The sequence below is a fragment of the Grus americana genome, chromosome 3 (genome assembly GCF_028858705.1).
Source record: "Grus americana isolate bGruAme1 chromosome 3, bGruAme1.mat, whole genome shotgun sequence".
Lineage (NCBI taxonomy): Eukaryota > Metazoa > Chordata > Aves > Gruiformes > Gruidae > Grus > Grus americana.
The window spans coordinates 74,060,551-74,077,310 of record NC_072854.1 but is presented as its reverse complement, the minus strand read 5'-3'; the positions used below and the strand labels follow the sequence as shown (position 1 = coordinate 74,077,310).

At 39.9% G+C, this 16,760-nt stretch overlaps 1 protein-coding gene across 6 annotated transcripts in view; it reads left to right on the top strand.

Moving 5' to 3' along the window:
- The window catches only part of UTRN (utrophin), a 389,659-nt gene that overhangs the window by 84,371 nt on the left and 288,528 nt on the right, over nucleotides 1–16,760 (top strand). For all 6 annotated transcript variants that reach the window (XM_054819386.1, XM_054819387.1, XM_054819385.1 and 3 more), the window contains 10 exons: nucleotides 3,108–3,223; nucleotides 4,277–4,440; nucleotides 5,020–5,223; nucleotides 6,188–6,369; nucleotides 7,110–7,260; nucleotides 8,700–8,819; nucleotides 9,561–9,662; nucleotides 12,676–12,783; nucleotides 13,369–13,548; nucleotides 14,845–15,011. In XM_054819386.1, coding sequence (XP_054675361.1) covers nucleotides 3,108–3,223; nucleotides 4,277–4,440; nucleotides 5,020–5,223; nucleotides 6,188–6,369; nucleotides 7,110–7,260; nucleotides 8,700–8,819; nucleotides 9,561–9,662; nucleotides 12,676–12,783; nucleotides 13,369–13,548; nucleotides 14,845–15,011 — 1,494 coding nt within the window. The remainder of the gene's footprint in view (nucleotides 1–3,107; nucleotides 3,224–4,276; nucleotides 4,441–5,019; nucleotides 5,224–6,187; nucleotides 6,370–7,109; nucleotides 7,261–8,699; nucleotides 8,820–9,560; nucleotides 9,663–12,675; nucleotides 12,784–13,368; nucleotides 13,549–14,844; nucleotides 15,012–16,760) is intronic.

Sequence of the window (16,760 nt, the reverse complement as noted above, 5' to 3'; positions counted from 1 at the left end):
TGTGCTGACTGAAATACCAGGCTCTGTCACAGGCTCGCTGGCTTCAGGACGGGTCTGCCCGGGCACACCTATGTGCCTTGTAGACCAGAGCTGGCTTCTGTCCAACCTGGGTGGATGCATGGGAAGCGCCTGCACCACACTGAGGGATCCTGAACATTTGGAAGGACTGTTCTGCAAAGGCAGAGCAATGCTAGCAAAAGTCTCTCTGGAGATTATCGGAAGTATTATCAAGTCCCTTCTCTGGATGGTGTGAGCCGTGCCGGTGGTTTTCATACCGGCATAATTTACTGTAGTGGCGTAGCTCTGCTGCTGAACGCGTGAAGCTCTGTGGTGGAGTGAGACACAAGTGAGACCTAGGTGACCTGAGGGAAGCAGAAGGAGAGAGGTGGCAAAATTGGCTTCAGGCTGTTTGTTGTCCTTGTGTGTTGTGACTATGTGCTTGGGCTTTGTGGGGTCTGAAGTCTGAGAGCTCTGCCCTTTTCAGAGCACTGGTAAGTAGCAAAAGCCCCTGCTGAAAACTTAACCTGAGTATCTGTGCTTTCTTCTGACTTCCTAAAATTTCTCCTTTACCTGGCTCTGATGATCTCTGAGCCTTTTATTCACTCTTCCTGAGAGAACAGCAGCATTCCGCTGCGTCAGAATTCAGCTTTGCTGTTCCTGGGCACCAGTCCTTTAGCCAGGGAAACACCATTTTCCTCACATTTCCAAGAAATCTTGAGCTGGGTTTAAATTTAGGTTGGCTTTGAAAGAGGAGCTTTAAAAGGCACTTGCAAGGAACAAGGGGATTGGGGCAGGTTGCAGAAGTGGTAGGACAACAAAGCTATTTAGCTTACCCAGACCGTAGTGCTTCCCTGCCCAAGGGCCATTTTCAATATTGCTTTTTTAATTTAGCTTAATATGACAGTATAGGAGAATTTTTGTGGATCCCATTAAGAGGTTTAGTAGCTCGCTTTTCTCTTTATGTATCTATCAACAATTGTTAGCAGTGCTACCTCTTGGCTGTAATATCTAGTAACTTTGTAACACTTGTAGTACTTAATAAAATTATATGAGGTAATAGGACATTTAACATTTTACAGTGCTGGTCTCTTTCATTTCCTAATATTAGCTTAGCTCCTCTTTGAACTGAATTCTGCTCTTTGGTACAATTTTCTTGCTCATAGGTAAATACCTAGATTGCATTTTATTAAAATTTGTGTTATCACAGCAGTGTACAGGTAGTACGTATACAATACACTTATTGCAATGTGTTTTTCGAAGTAAGAGTTCCTGCTAAGGCTTTATGTGAATCCATGTGGTTGTCCTTGTTGCTCCTTGCATGGAGGTAGAGTATTACACTAGCTTCTATCAGACATCTTTGCGTATCTCTGTTCCCCGCTCCCCCCACCTTCCTTCTGGCTTTTTTGCTGCTCAGACTCTGCCAGCTTACGGCCTTCCTGTTTCACAGAGTGTAATGACTCGACAGATGTTAAAACGATACTCTCAGGTCAATTTAGAACTGAATTAAGTATTAAAAGAATTAAAGGCAAGCCCATGGCTTCCTCCCCAATTCTATAAAGCACAGAATCAATAGCAGTGTGTTAATGAAAAGTCACTATTACAGGGGAATGAGAAGTATTGTAACGGCTTGCCAGTCTTACAGCTGTGCTGCTGCAGCACGAGGCTGATGATGCCCTGTCGGTGTAGGTACCACTAGGTGGGGGCTCTGTTTGCTGACCCTGCTTCATGCTCCCTGCTCTGCTTTTTCCCTTGAGACCTGCTGGTATGTTTTGGGCACACAGCTGGTCCTGAGATTTAGTTTGGTTAATGCTAAGCTTAACATGAGCTCGCAATGTGCGCTTGCAGCCCAGAAAGCCAACCGTGTCCTGGGCTGCATCAAAAGAGGGGTGACCAGCAGGTCGAGGGAGGTGATCCTGCCCCTCTACTCCACTCTCATGAGTACTGCATCCAGCTCTGGGGCCCCCAACATAAGAAGGACATGGAGCTGTTGGAGCAAGTCCAGAGGAGGGCCACAAAGATGGTCAGAGGGCTGGAGCCCCTCTCCTATGAGGACAGGCTGAGAGAGTTGGGGTTGTTCAGCCTGAGAAGAGAAGGCTCCGGGGAGATCTAATTGCGGCCTTCCAGTACCTAAAGGGGCCTATGGGAAGGCTGAGAGAGGGACTGTTTATGTTTTAAATGGCTTTAAGCTACAGGAGGGTCGATTTAGATTAGATGTTAGAAAGAAATTCTTTACTGTGAGGGTGGTGAGGCACTGGAACAGGTTGCCCAGAGAGGTTGTGGATGCCCCACCCCTGGAAGTGTTCAAGGCCAGGTTGTATGGGGCTTTGGGCAATGTGGTCTCGTGGAGGGTGTCCCTGCCCATGGCAGGGGGGTTGGAGCTAAATGGTCTTTAAGGTCCCTTTCCACCCAAACCATTCTATGATTATGTGAGATCAAGGCTGCTGGCAGTGTAAATCGATTGGCTCCTTGGTCTGATTTGTGTTGTGACTCTCGTAAGTATTTGTGACGGGGTGGTTTTTTTGTAGTTTGTGGGTTGGGTTTGTTTGGTTTTGTTTTTTTTTTTTAATGGGGGAAAAAGGGTGTGTGGCAGGGTGAGCAAGCAGGGGTGGAGACAGCTGCTACTCTCCTGGCTGTGATGGTCTGGGGTGGTCACCGAGTTACATCACAAGTTTGGAATTAGGCTCTCCGGACGCAGAGTGACTCTTGATTACCCAGCAGAGCCTGACACAGAAAGCATGTAGTAACAGTAATGTTGTGAAAGAAACAGTTGAAGGAAACATTCTGGAATAAATTTTAAACACAGAGTTTATTTTCTTGTTAGTAGTATTTGCTCTCCTGTTGCAGTCAATGAATATGTGTATAGAATACATAGAGTGGAAGGTGGATGTTGCTGTGGATATATAGTCAGTTAATTGACTTGTGATTTGCCAGATTCTCACTAATAAAAAGAAAGCACGTTTGTGTATATGCACTTATGTTTATATTTTGTAGGTTTATATTACTTAGGTAGCTACCTTCATATCCATAACTTCATATTCTGTGTGGTGTGAAATTTTTTCTTCAGATAAAATTTACTGCTTTCTTTCCTGTTTTGTCTTTACTTTTAGACCTGAACTTTTCAGCTGGGATAAAGTTATACAGATGTCCCCAGTTGAAAGACTGGAACATGCTTTCAACATAGCCAAGAACCACCTGGGAATTGAGAAACTGTTGGATCCTGAAGGTGGGATGTAGTTATTTTGCTTGACTAGAAGCTCTTTTGAGCCCTCTTGAAAGAAAATACTTCTATTGACATTTACTGTGAATACAAATTCCAGCAGTTTTGTACAGTGATGTTTTGTTTCAAGCCCTTAAATTTGGATTTAGAAGAAGGTGATTTGTACGGTAAGGGTATGTCTGTGCATGCGTGTTTCAGCTTCTTGAATGTTAAGGTTCTGATTGACTTACCATTCAGGGACAGTATGCAGAAGGTGAAGTTCGTACCCTGGCTTTGGTTTATTTTAGGTAGGAGTTCCACCTCAAGGGTCTGTGCTCTTCAGATGAAGTAAAGCATTATGTAGAATGGGATACTTAAGAGCTCTTGGTCTTTTTTTTCTTTATATATACACTGAGTAGCAGCAGCCGCCAGTGCTGTGAGTAGGAATGCTTACCAGGAAACTTTTATGGCTCCTTTTTAAAATGCTGAGCTGTCACTCTGCTTTGAAGTGAGCCTCCAAAGATTCATTCTGTTAGACAAGCTCTCAAACTTTATAGATTCAAGCACCACCTTCTTAAAAAAAAAGTGTTAACTGAATGGGTAGCACTCATAAACTGAGAGATAAGTGAACCTGAGTTGGTGAAACTCTTTTCTTTATGAAAAGTGAGAAATTGAACTGACCAATGATGGGAGTGAGGATAGAGCCTAAGTGGAAATGTTTGTTTATGTGGGATACTGTCCCTGAACTGCATTTCTGCTTGGAAGATGCTCCAGAATAATTTTCCCCAAAGAGTTTTTATTCCTTAGTAAATTCAAGTTTGGGCTCTTACTTCAAAAAGATCATGTCTTTTAATATGAGTTCACTTCTAAATGTAGAAAATTTATTTTTTTAATTTTTTTCTCCTTCATACTGCTTTCAACATATGTCAAACCTGGTATTTTAACTTAAAGCTTACTAAACACTACTTAACAGGAGAACCTATGATTTACACTATATGTAAAGTCTTATCTGTATTCTAAGTAATGATTTAGAAAAGCAGCCTCATTTATTTTTCCCCATATTTTATCTTTTTGATGCAGATGTTGCTGTACAGCTGCCAGACAAAAAGTCTATTATCATGTATTTAACCTCTTTGTTTGAGGTCCTTCCTAAGCAAGTCACTATGGAAGACATCCGGGAGGTGGAGACCCTTCCAAGGAGATACAAGCAGGAATGTGAGGATGGAGAGTTCAACATACAGCAGGTGTGTTTGTCATCAAAATCTGCCTGGCTTTTCTTGAGTTGTAATTTTAGCTGATTGTCAGTTATCTCTGGAACATGCCTTGTATCTTGGGCAACACAATTGAGAAAATATGAAAAATCCTAGCATCGTCTTTGTGATTGACTTGAGTTGTTCTATCTTCCTTTTTCTTCTTTTCTGATTCATGTAAAAAATCCTGTGTGTTGAGGTAAAAAGTTCCATCTGTATTATGCTTATTTCTTCTGCTTCTTTCTCCTTTGTCTTGGCAAGCTGGAGAGAGTGGCCCAAAAATCTTTAACTGGATTTGCCACAGGACTTGTGGTGGTAATGATGGGTTTTTGTTTGGGCGTGAGATCCACTGTTAAATGAGCAAGATTAAAGTTATTTTTTTCTACCCAGGTTCTTTATTTCAAAATGAAAGTTCGTAAGTGTGACTCTGGCTCTTCTCATTAAAATGTACCAAATGATTCCTTTTAACATTTTATGAAGAATTAAAAGGGATCTTAGTTGTTTTGGTTTTAGTATCATTTGGAAAGGCTTCTTCTGTGCATTTCTAAGACATCACTTTGTCTTGGCTGCTAGGCTGTAGCACTTGAAGAGGAGCAGGGCAGTTCTAGAGCGGAGACTCCCAGCACGGTGACAGAGGTGGATATGGACTTGGATAGCTACCAAGTTGCTCTGGAAGAAGTTCTTACATGGCTGCTGTCAGCTGAGGATGCATTTCGGGAACAGGAGGAAATATCTGGTGATGTTGAGGAAGTCAAAGAGCAATTTTCGACCCATGAAGTAAGCTTCTCTTGAAAATTCATTTGCTGTTTTTTTCGTGTGTATGTGTGAACTGTAGAACTTCTATTTCCTAGTCATTCATGCTTTGAAATTTTAATGTATTTTTTTTTTAATCAGCTTTCGGTGGCTGGCTCACTGGTGTCTATAATACAAAGACAGACTGATCCAGGCTGAATCGCCCTTCTCTGCTGCCAACTACTAAAAAGCCTGGTCAGCCTTATGTCACTTGCTGTTAAATGAGGGCAATGCTGAAATTGATAATCATGTCAATTTAATTCAGTGGTCTCCCTGTCATGATTAGCATAGTTTATTTGAGAAACGTGTGTTGTTGCTTCCAAATTATTGTTGTTTCCAAATTATTTTGTTTTGGTTCTGTCTGAATAAATGTTCTAATGTTGCTAAAAGTTTCAAGTGTCATGTTAGATGTTTTAGTTTTCTCCTGTGTCAGCTTACAGTATACAATTGAATTTAAAATCTGAATGCTGATCAATATGAAGAATTTTTTTGCTTGTGCTACAGTTATAAAGCCTTGAACCAACGGAAAAGGTGCTGCATTTATAATAAATACATGAATTTTTAATGTTATTAACTCATAGGGTTCTATTCGCTTTCCTACAATACATTTCAGATCTTGGTTTGTGTTCTGTTGGTCATAGGTAAGTTTCTGTTTTATTTTCTTGGTGCATTTGTTCAAAGGGTGTCTTCTTACAAACAGCTGTTTCTCTGAGGTGGTCAGCTTTTTTTCCTCAATTGTTTCTCTCTTACTGGCTCCAGAATTTTTGTAGCTTATGGAGAATCTTCTGTCATAGAGAGGAATAAGTCTGCTATGCTTGTGTGTTGGATGGTGCCAGCTCGTTCTGCAGCACTGTTTCAAACATGACACTTTATTAGGGCATTTACAAATGTGTAAACTCCTGTAGGAGCTCACAGATCCCAGTGACGTGGCTGGTTGTGCTGTTTCCAGGGTTTTATGATGGAACTGACTGCCCACCAGAGCAGTGTGGGCAGCGTTCTGCAGGCTGGAAACCAGCTGGTGGCCCAGGGAAATCTGTCACCCGAAGAGGAGTTTGAGATCCAGGAGCAAATGCTGCTGCTGAACTCGCGCTGGGAGGATCTCAGGGTGGAGAGCATGGACAGGCAGTCCCGGTGAGTCATGGTGCGCAACCTCTCCTACAGCTGCAGGACTGACCTCTGGTGCTTACTGCATCTCCAAGGAGTTGGTTTGCATCCATTTCTAAGATTATTTTTTTTCAGAATTAACTCTTCGGTTTGTGACATGAAATCCACCTTCTTCATACTTTCCAAGATGAAACAAAATAAATGAATATAACTGGGTTTTTTGGGTTCTTGCATGAAAGTATTTTGTAAATTTAAAAGTATTATGTAAATTTACATACTAAATATATAGTAAGACTAAATATATAGTATCTACATGCAGTAGTTACATAAATGTGTTTTCTTAATATTGTTTCAGTAGTTTAAGTTCCTCAGTAAAGCGTACAATAGACGTGGCTAGTTATGTGTGTTTACACAAATAAAAAACTCTTAGAAGAATTTTTTTCCTGCCTGTGAGTTATCAAGCTAAGAGCTGCACATCAAGGGAGAAACTGCATTTTGTTGCAACTCTCAGCAGAGGCTCTATTAGCAGCAAATCCCTGTTGGAAGAAACAGTCCTTAGTATAAGTTGCATAATTCACTAACTTTTTTGTTGAGAAAGAAATGAGGATACTTAACTGTGTACCTTAGCTTAATGGTGAAAACTTTATTTGATGATAGCTAACTGGTTTATGAAATGGGCTTGCTCCTTTCCTACAGGAACTATAACTTAGTCTCTTTCCTTAGGAAAACTATTTCTGAAATAACTCTGCCTGTGCTTCCCCCTGCAGCCTGCATGACATGCTGATGGAGCTCCAGAAGCAGCAGTTGCAGCAGCTCTCCGACTGGCTGACGGTCACAGAAGAACGCATTCAGAAGATGGAATCTCAGCTCTTAGCAGAAGATTTGGAGTCCCTTCAGAAACAGCTGGATGAGCATAAAGTAAATCTTTTTGTCTGTTATGTAATGCATATGGGAGAAGCTGAGAAACTTGATTGTGTCAGAAGTTATCTATGGCTGTATGCTGAGGGGCTGCATTTGATGTTTGGGAAAGGATGATGATGGTGTAGAAAGGAATTAGAAGTTTCTGGAAGTGTTTTCTTAACTGAACACTTGAGCACTGATGACTATAGGAGAAACTGTTATCATCGCTTCATGCAGGAAGTGAAACTTGTGAGGGAAATTGTTGCCCTCACTTCATGCAGGAAATGAGGCCCCCCCAGGTAAATTGTTAGTGTGAGGGACAGTATAAAATGTACTGTGGACAAGCTTGCCTTTAATGATTGGCAGGTATTGCCAAAGCATGCTTGAGACTTGCAGATGAAAATAATGCGGGAGTTAAAACTGTCAGGAAGGGCCTCCCAAGCCACTGATTCCAGTCCCTGCACTTACAGGGATCACAGCCTAAGGGGGTGCATAGGCACTGCTCTCTGATGTGCACAGTGTTTTGAAAGTGGCTTGTTTCTCAATTAAGTTTCCGGATGGGAGTCCAGCCTTTCTAGCCTGCAGTGTCTTTTGAAGGAGAAAGATGGCCTTTTGATGCTTGTCATGGTTGCAGCTTTGGTTTTCGTACTCAGTGCTGAGGTTTGACCTTCTCCCCAGCATGGGCCATACCTCACAGGGCAAGAACTGCGGGGTATTTTTATCCTGTGTAATTTCTTGTCCCACAATTGCATTCTTTCTTCTGTCTTCAAAATCTGGGGACTTTGAGGCGTGTTGTTCATGGAGTAGCTTAGGATATTCTGGGATGAAAAGTGGTATTTACAGTACTGTAAAGGCATATTGATCTTGCAGAGATATTTCAGAGGTAGGCTTTAACTGTGGAATCTGTTCTTCTAGAGGTTGTATGAACATTTGAATCTACAGATTGTTTCAGACTAATCGGAACTGTATGCTTTCTGCAGTTTTCGACTATTGTCTTTGAACATCATGATCAATTATAGCACTGTTAATACTTATGAGAATTATATTGTCAGCTATTAAAAGAAGAATGTTCTTAGTGATTTTTCCCTGTTTGGCATGCCTTATGATACTTGCTTATTAACAAGAATAGCTTTTTATAGAAACAGTTAGGCTCTCTTATCTATAATAGTAGACATATAGAAAGTTGATGCAGTTGTCATACGATTCTCCTAGTCAAGTATGGTGCATACAGCTTAAATCACTCCATGCTTTCCAACATTTTAACTGAATGGTTTGGGGTTCATTTCTAGCAGTCTTTTGTTTGCATTTCTTTAAACTGTTCAATGATTCTCAGTGGTAAAATCTGTGGTTAAATGCTGAATCTGAAATATGTTGCCAGAGCAGTTGTGTTAGTCATTATGGCCAAAATAGCAGATTAGCAGATGTATTCAAATATAGTAACCGCTGATTTGTTCTAGAGCCTGCAGAGCGACCTAGAGACAGAACAGGTGAAGGTAAACTCCCTAACGCACATGGTCGTCATTGTCGATGAAAGCAGTGGGGAAAGTGCAACAGCTATTCTGGAGGAACAATTGCAGGTAAAAGCCCTCTTTGTTTTTAACTGTAGTAGCAGGCACTTAAAACCTTTGCATATAATTGTTAACCAACAGTTTTGTGTTTAAACACAATTTATCCAAAAAAAGTAATTTAAAATGATATTTTTGTAGAAGTAATGGTAACATAAAGAATGATTAAATTTGCTCAGGGTAAAACCTGCAAAAATACTTTGATGACTTTCAAGCTCAATTCCTGATGAGTCAAGCTGTTTGCATTCCCAGTGACTTAGGCACTTTTGTAGTGTAGCTTTTCAGCACTTTCATTAAAATGGCAAGATGCACCGTGCAACTCTTATTTCACATAAGTAATTTTCATTAGGAAGTTAAAATCTGACAGGAAAAATATTTAAAAACATGAGCACAAGTTTTCTAGGGAATATCATGTGAAGTGTTTTCCCATTTTTGTCAGAAGTTAGACTGTAACCTGAAGTATAGGGAGTGTGAAACAGAACTTATTGAAACAGAATGCATGCTACTTTGCTCCTTTTGAAGTCAATCAAATAGCTCACTGACTTCAGCAAGAGCAGAGATAAGGCCATAGGTGAATGCTCTTGAAAGTTTAAACCTCCAGCTTTGTGCAATACAACAATAGCGATTACTAAGAAGGAGGTAGCTATAACAGAGAGATGTTACAGTGAAGTGGAAATTATGCTTTTGAATATCTGATTTTTGAGTTTCCTTGTGAGGCTTGTGAATGTTCATGAGCGTTTCCTGCTTTTGTAGAGTCTTGGTGAGCGGTGGACAGCAGTTTGCCGTTGGACTGAGGAACGACGGGTCAAGTTGCAAGAAATTCAGCTTTTATGGCAGGAGCTGCTGGAAGAGCAGGTTAGTAGATCTTCAGTTACCCAGAGTGACCAGTTGATTTGTGGAGGGGATAACCCAACCAAACAGAAAAACCCTCCCAAAACCCCCAAACCCCTTAGTAGGGTTTGACAGCTCTCAGAAAAATGCCTTGAAAAACAAGATTTTGTGTTATTGTTTGGGTTCCCAGCATTTCTTGGAAAGTAGAGTAGCTGTTCAGTGTAAGAGAAGTATTTTCCAAAGTTTAAGTAAGTTTGTTTATAACCCCTTATAAAATAATTTCCAAGGTAGCTTGCAAAATGGCCAAGAAGTGGGAATATCCATCATAGCAAAATGACAATGAATCACTAAGTATTTGGTGGTTTGGTAATTACAGAAATTTTCCTAATTAAGGTATATGTGCTTCCAACATGGATACATGTACACCATTGTGTAATCAACTAATGAATAGATACTGTTTTCAAAATCAGTAACATAAAACAGTTGGTCAGTGCAGCTCCTCTCATTTTGCTGAGTTAAGGCAAAACAGTTGAATTGTGAAGAAGATGGCACTGAGTTTTTTCTTGCTTTGATATTGTGCATTTTATGTATATATTAAATACAGTGCTAAAACACAAATTCATTGATAAATAAAAATATTGTAACACAACTACATGTGTTAGGTTTGCATGACTAGTGCTGGAGCTTGTTTTGTGTCTCAGCTTAAAATATTTGATGGCTCTCCCTTTGAAGGTTTTACTTAAATTGTTTTGTTTTCTTAAATGATGGTATTTATCACTGGAAGCTATTGTTTAAGCTCTGCGGTACACACAGATTGTTTAGACATTTGAAAGAAGTAGAACAGTGCTGATATAGCTGTTGCTATCAGTTACAGCCTGGTTTCTTTGACAGGGATGTTTTGTCTGCATTTTGGGGGCTTTCTCCCTGACCCCTCCCATATCTATTTGCAGTATATTGATAAACTGAATTTGCAGCTCACATGACCTTATTGTTAATATGGACCCAAGGTTCAGATTCTGGTTTGTCCAATGCCAAGTATCTATTTATACATATTCCTTTAAAATACTGTGTTGGCATATGTGTACACACATACAGAAAATTGTATGCTAACATTTTCTGGTAACTCTTGGGCAAGATAAGTCTCTGAGAAATAAGGATTCCTCAAAAATCCTTGCTCTGTATGCCAAGGTATGGACTACAAGTGCTCTCAGTTTTGATGACCCTACCTGAACATGTTTTTGGCCTCTTCCACGCTTATATTTGTCTGGGGAAAAGTAACCACTTCTTGACTATTGCAATATTGTTAAGAGTGTCATCTGTTGGAGTTGCTTTGTGTTCAGGGTTTTTTTTTTAATTTGTATGTAATTATGTTGCTCTGTAAAAGTGAAAAAAAAATCGTTTTTTATTTTTTTAACGTAGAATGTCAGCTAGTGAGTAATGAGGAAATAGAAGTTCATTTTAGGTGGTTTAGATCAGCCTGTGTTTGCATTCATCATTCAACTCTGAACAATGAATTTATTGCTAACAGAGTTGAATTGCAGTTCTCTGTCCTTAAGAATTATCAAGTGACCTACAAAAATCGCAATTTGAAACTAGTTCAAAACTTTAATACAAATACTTTTTTAACATAAAAGTAACTAAAACGTTTAGGTGCTATCGTTTTCTGTTTCACCCAACCAGATGGAGAGGTGAGCAACAGTGATGCATCAGCCTTTTTGTGGCTGCCGAGAAAATGATTGGAAACCACGTTGCCAAGTCAACACAATTCTTACCACTCAGGAAACAAATTCCTCAGTCAGTGCCAGATATTTCTTAGCACTGTGATGATTGTTTCAGTTTTCTAGAGAGAGTTATCTTTGACTGCTGATTTAGCAGAAATTGAATACATTGAAGTGTTTTTGAGCTCCTCTTATGCATAAAATATGTTGGCTGAGATGCCAGTATGATTATTCCAGAGAGTATGTGGTGTTATAATTTTGTTTCTCACAGCCTTATGGCATTTCCACCACCATTGTATTTGCTGTCTGTACATTTTACATATTGGTTTACACTGGCAACGTAAACTGCCTTAACCCTTTGGCCCAAAAGTTGCTGTAGTCAGTTCGGGGACAATGCCAAAAAAATACAGCTAGACTGAGGAGCCTAATGGCTGTGTTAAAGTGTGTTGTTCAAAGAACAAAAAGGTCTGCCTTGCTTTTTGATTTTATTTTTTTAAAGACAGAGGAGTAGCAATGCGCCAGTGGCTATGCAACGGAGCTTGACAGAGAGCTCTGGGTATTCTAGTCTATGGAGATGGCTGTGCAGCAGCAGCAATACATTGCAACATAATATAAAATGTATAAAATCCTTCCTGATACTTGATGCCAGTTATTGCTGGAGTTTCCATAGGAGTGCCGTGCGACTGAAGAGAAGCGAAACCCAGGACAGGTTTCCTAGAGAGAAGTGGAAAAAGTTCAAGAGTTCCCTGAGTTAGTGCTATCCAGAGCAGACCACTCCCAGCTTTTAGCAGTTAATAAGATAGTATTTACTGAAGTTATTTTGCAATTGGAAGTAGGTACAGTAGATAGGAAGGTGACTAATTAATAGCTGAGTCTTTGACCATCTGCCTGGAGTAAAAGAGCTCTGAATTATCAGTGGTGTAGCTTCCGTGAGAAAATGTTTGCAATGGCTAGGTTTGAATCATAGAAGAAGGGTGGAGAATGAAAGCAAGTGTACATACCATTTTGAAATATATTTATTTCTAATATTTATTAGTCCTACATCAGCTTTATGGTGGCTATCTGGTCACTACAAATAACTTTGGAGGGGTGCACTGTGATATGTTGAGAAATGGTTTTATTGAAACTGTTTTGCTGGAAAGTATTACTGAGTTCTCTGATCTGACTTTTTTTGTCCCCTTTTGTTAATGCTAACTGAAATTCCTGCATATAAAAACTACAGAACTGTGCTTTGAATGCAAAGATCTTAAAGAAGGAATTGTCAACAGCTGTTTGATAAACTTGGTATTTTCTTGTACTGTTTTTCTTATGATCTGCAGTGCTTATTGAAAGCTTGGTTAACTGAGAAAGAAGAGGCTTTGAGTAAGGTCCAGACAAGCAACTTCAGAGATCAAACAGACCTGAGTGTGAATGTTCGAAAACTAGCAGTGAGTATTGCTATCCTGCTGTATCCTGTCAAATCTCATAGACTAAATGATGGCAAATTACCAGTTTGACCCCAGTAGGAGCTGTGAATGCATGATATTTTTGAAGCCAGGCCAATATTCTTCTCTCCTTGCCAGATTCTTTCACTTGAATTTAAAAAATGTGTACAACTTACTCCATGGCCATTCCAGGTTGGTGTGCCAGACTTTGGAACAGCTATGTCGGGTTTTTGACAAGGTTTGGAGTTTATTGCAGGCCACCAGTCAGCAGCGGTTTCCAAAGTGTGGGTTTGTGGCTTGTGTCTTTGGTTTTGTGATTTGGGTTTTGTGGTTTTTTTTAATATATTGGTGCAGCTTGTACCTGAACTGATCATTTGTAACTGTTACTGAAGAGATACTGCTGATTGCTCTAGGAGCTGTTTCCGGAATGTGCTCTTTTTAAGAGTATCTGTTAGTGCTTTGTTACGCAAGAGAACTGTTTTGAAACCTATGATACATCTGGCTCAGGTGGTACATTTTTTTTTTTTCCTAAGATAAGGGGTGGCAGAATACTTGATGTCACCTTTTAATGTTTTCTTTTAACTTCAGATTTTGAAAGAGGACATGGGTATGAAACGGCAAACGCTAGACCAGCTGAATGAGATAGGTCAGGATGTGGCCCAAATCCTTGGGAATGGCAGAGCATCCAGTAAAATCGATCAGGATCAAGAAGAACTAACTCAGAGGTGGGACAGTTTGGTTCAGAAGCTAGAGGATTACTCTAACCAGGTACTTAAAAAGGCTTTATTACTTTTTTTAGCTGTTTAGATGTCTGTATGTATGCAAACCTCATTGATCCTGTCAGCAAAATTGCCCGGGCGAGTTCTTGGCGTCAGGCTAGAGAGGTAGGTGAGGGCTCTTTCACAAGGGGTTGATTTTATCTGCTGACAAAGCTGTCTCTGTGTTTTGGTCTTCAAAACCCCAAGTTGTTAACCTGACTAGTACTATTACTCCTTTCTCACACAGATTAAGCTTCATTTTTCTGATGAGTAAAGCAGGCTTACCATGTATTATCAATCAATGCAAATACCTTTAAACATTATAAGAATGCTGGGACTGGGTTAAGTCTGATACTAAAAGAAAACAAAGACAAACCCCAAAACCCAGAATAGATAAATAAATGGGAGTCATACAAGCATTTATGCTCTGTGAGTATGATTTCTCATCTGTTGAAAGCAGAGTAGTTGTTTGTTTGCTATATAACGATGATAGCCAAGCTGGATTGTTAAATGTTTATTTTAGTATTTTGAGTGCTTGGTAATGTTTTTATTTAGACAGAACTCCCATTGGCTTCTGTGAGAATTTTATTTGACAGTTTTATGACTCATATGCCCCTTTTGTGTGATATTAAAATGTTATTATGGTGAAGGCTGTGGCACTGATTCACGATCCACTTAGTGTATGGTGAATGGGTTGTGCAGTCTGAGTAGGGGTCCATTTCAGCCATGTGGCTTTAATTTGTTCTCGTGTTTGAGTCAAAGCACTGGAGAGTGCCAAATCCTGTCTTCAACCTTTCACTCCCCTTAAATATCAAGCACGTACTAAGAACTTACAGGGTGATTCCCATGGCACTTACTTTATAACCCATTAAAGAGTGTGGAAGGTTTGTATTGACTTGAATGAGTTTTTAGGTCAGATGCACTGTGTATCAGCTCTTTTTGAGATCTAGACTTGGTTTTATGGGGTGTGAGTATAAAATATAGAATTGTGTGTTGTTAAACCCAAAGAACCTTGGTTCTTTTTGTGAACCAAGCAATTATGAAAGAAAATAGATATAATGCATATTTTGACTGGTGTGAAATTCTAGTTGAACTGAGAATTTTGATGTGTGGTCGCATCTGTAAAATGAGAAGTTTTTCTCTGGAGTGCATCTGTGATAAAGGTGCTTCATGATGGTTAGATGTGGTCATTTGTAGGAGTGAATGAATGGGCTTTTATGAACAATGAATGAAAGGAACTAAGCAAAACCAATTCAGTTTGTGTTAGAAATGACATTAAACCCTTCTGCTAAATTATTTTGTATAGGTAACTCAAGCTGTAGGAAGCGTAGGGATGTCACAGGTTTCACAGAAGGCTGCTGTAGAAACGCCATTGAAAGAACAGGTAGTGGTTAAACAGTCCAGACAGGAGTTGCCTCCACCGCCACCCCCAAAGAAAAGGCAAATCCCAGGAGACAGTGAAGCAAAGAAAAAGTAAGTATATGTCACTGCCATTTTCCTCTTGCTCGCTAGATACTACATAGACTCATGTCTCTTGGTCTTGGATTTTGATTCTTTTATGCAAGTGAGGAATACTTAAGTTGCGATTGAGAGGTTGGGTTTGGGCAACAGGAAGGGAATGTTATGTAAAGCTGTGTTTTCAGAGCAACAGAAAGCCTGCAGCTTCCATTAATTTCAAAGGGAAACTGGGGTGGTTTTTTTCTCAAAAAAGTAGATCTTCAATCCTTTGTACCTCAGTTCTTTTGCTGAAAGATAGAATTAATTATATTGACATTCTTTTGGAAAAACATCTTCTCATCTTTGGTTAAAAAGTGTTGTGAAACTGTCAAGTGTTTGGATTTATTTATTATTTATTTCTAATCTCCATAAAATATATAGGAGAAATAGGAGAAACTGCACAAAAAAGACTCAGAAACCTGTTCCATCTCCCATATAGTAATAAGAAAAATAGTACAGTGATGTCTTCTTTCACAAGTAGATCTGGAGTGGCTGACTGATTTGCATGTATAGAATCATAGAATGGTTTGGGTTGGAAGCGACCTTAAAGACCATCTAGTTCCAACCCCCCTGCCATGGGCAGGGACACCCTCCACTAGACCAGGTCGCCCAAAGCCCCATCCAGCCTGGCCTTGAACACTGCCAGGGTGGGGGCATCCACAACCTCTCTGGGCAACCTGTTCCAGTGCCTCACCACCCTCACAGTAAAGAATTCGTTCCTAACATTTAACATCTAAAATCTACCCCCTTTCAGTTTAAATCAGTTACTCCTCATCTATCACTACACTCCCTGATAAAACAGTTCCTCTCCATCTTGCCTGTAGGCCCCCTTTAAGTACTGGAAGGCTGCTATAAGGTCTCCCTGGAGCTTTCTCTTCTCTAGGCTAAACAGTATTTAATAACATGTGTTGCAGTGCCTTTATTAAATAGCATACCTAAAGCTAAAGGAATTGTTTCAGGATGAATTAAGAAAGTAAATTCTGCATACTCATAATTTTTCTTTTTGTGCATGTCTGAGAAAATGAACGTTTCTTTGAGGTGTCACTAGTCTAAATCTTTGGCAGGTTGTTTAGAGAGAGGCTAGAGGGCTGTGTCAAGAGAAGGACATTGCTCTGCAAGGTGATATGTGTTCGCATAGTTAAGAAGAGTTGTCCTCTTCATTTTTTCTGGAGGTGGAATGGAGGTTTAACGGGGTGAGACACCTGCACAAACACCCCTGAGGATCCTGGTCAGAGTTCCGAGCCCTGGTGGGGGTAGCGTATGCATGTGGGTGTCCCAGGGCACTAACGTAGTCAGCAGCCCATCAGTCCTTTTTCTCTGTGCGTCTCATGAATCCTAGAAACTATTTTAGACTTTGCAAGCAAAATTGATTTGATCTGTTATCTTTTTTCCTAGAGTGCAAACTCTATTAAGGACAGAGTCAGTTAAAATAGGTTAAACTTTCTGATGCTTTTGCCTGATCCCAGTTACTTATTTTGAAACCAACAAATGGCCAGTAACTAGAATTTTGCAGGTTTTCCCATGAAAACTTTGAGTGACTAAAATGACTTCTGCATTTGTTGGTAGGCTGTTATTCCATCTTAGGATTTACACTGTGTTAGGCAGTATAATTGCAATATGGCCTGACTTGTGGTCTCTATAGTATACCTGTCCTTCTCTCAAGTTCTGTACAATATTGGTTAATTCAGGAGTTGTTTTTTGTTTGTTTGTTTTTTGGGGATGGTG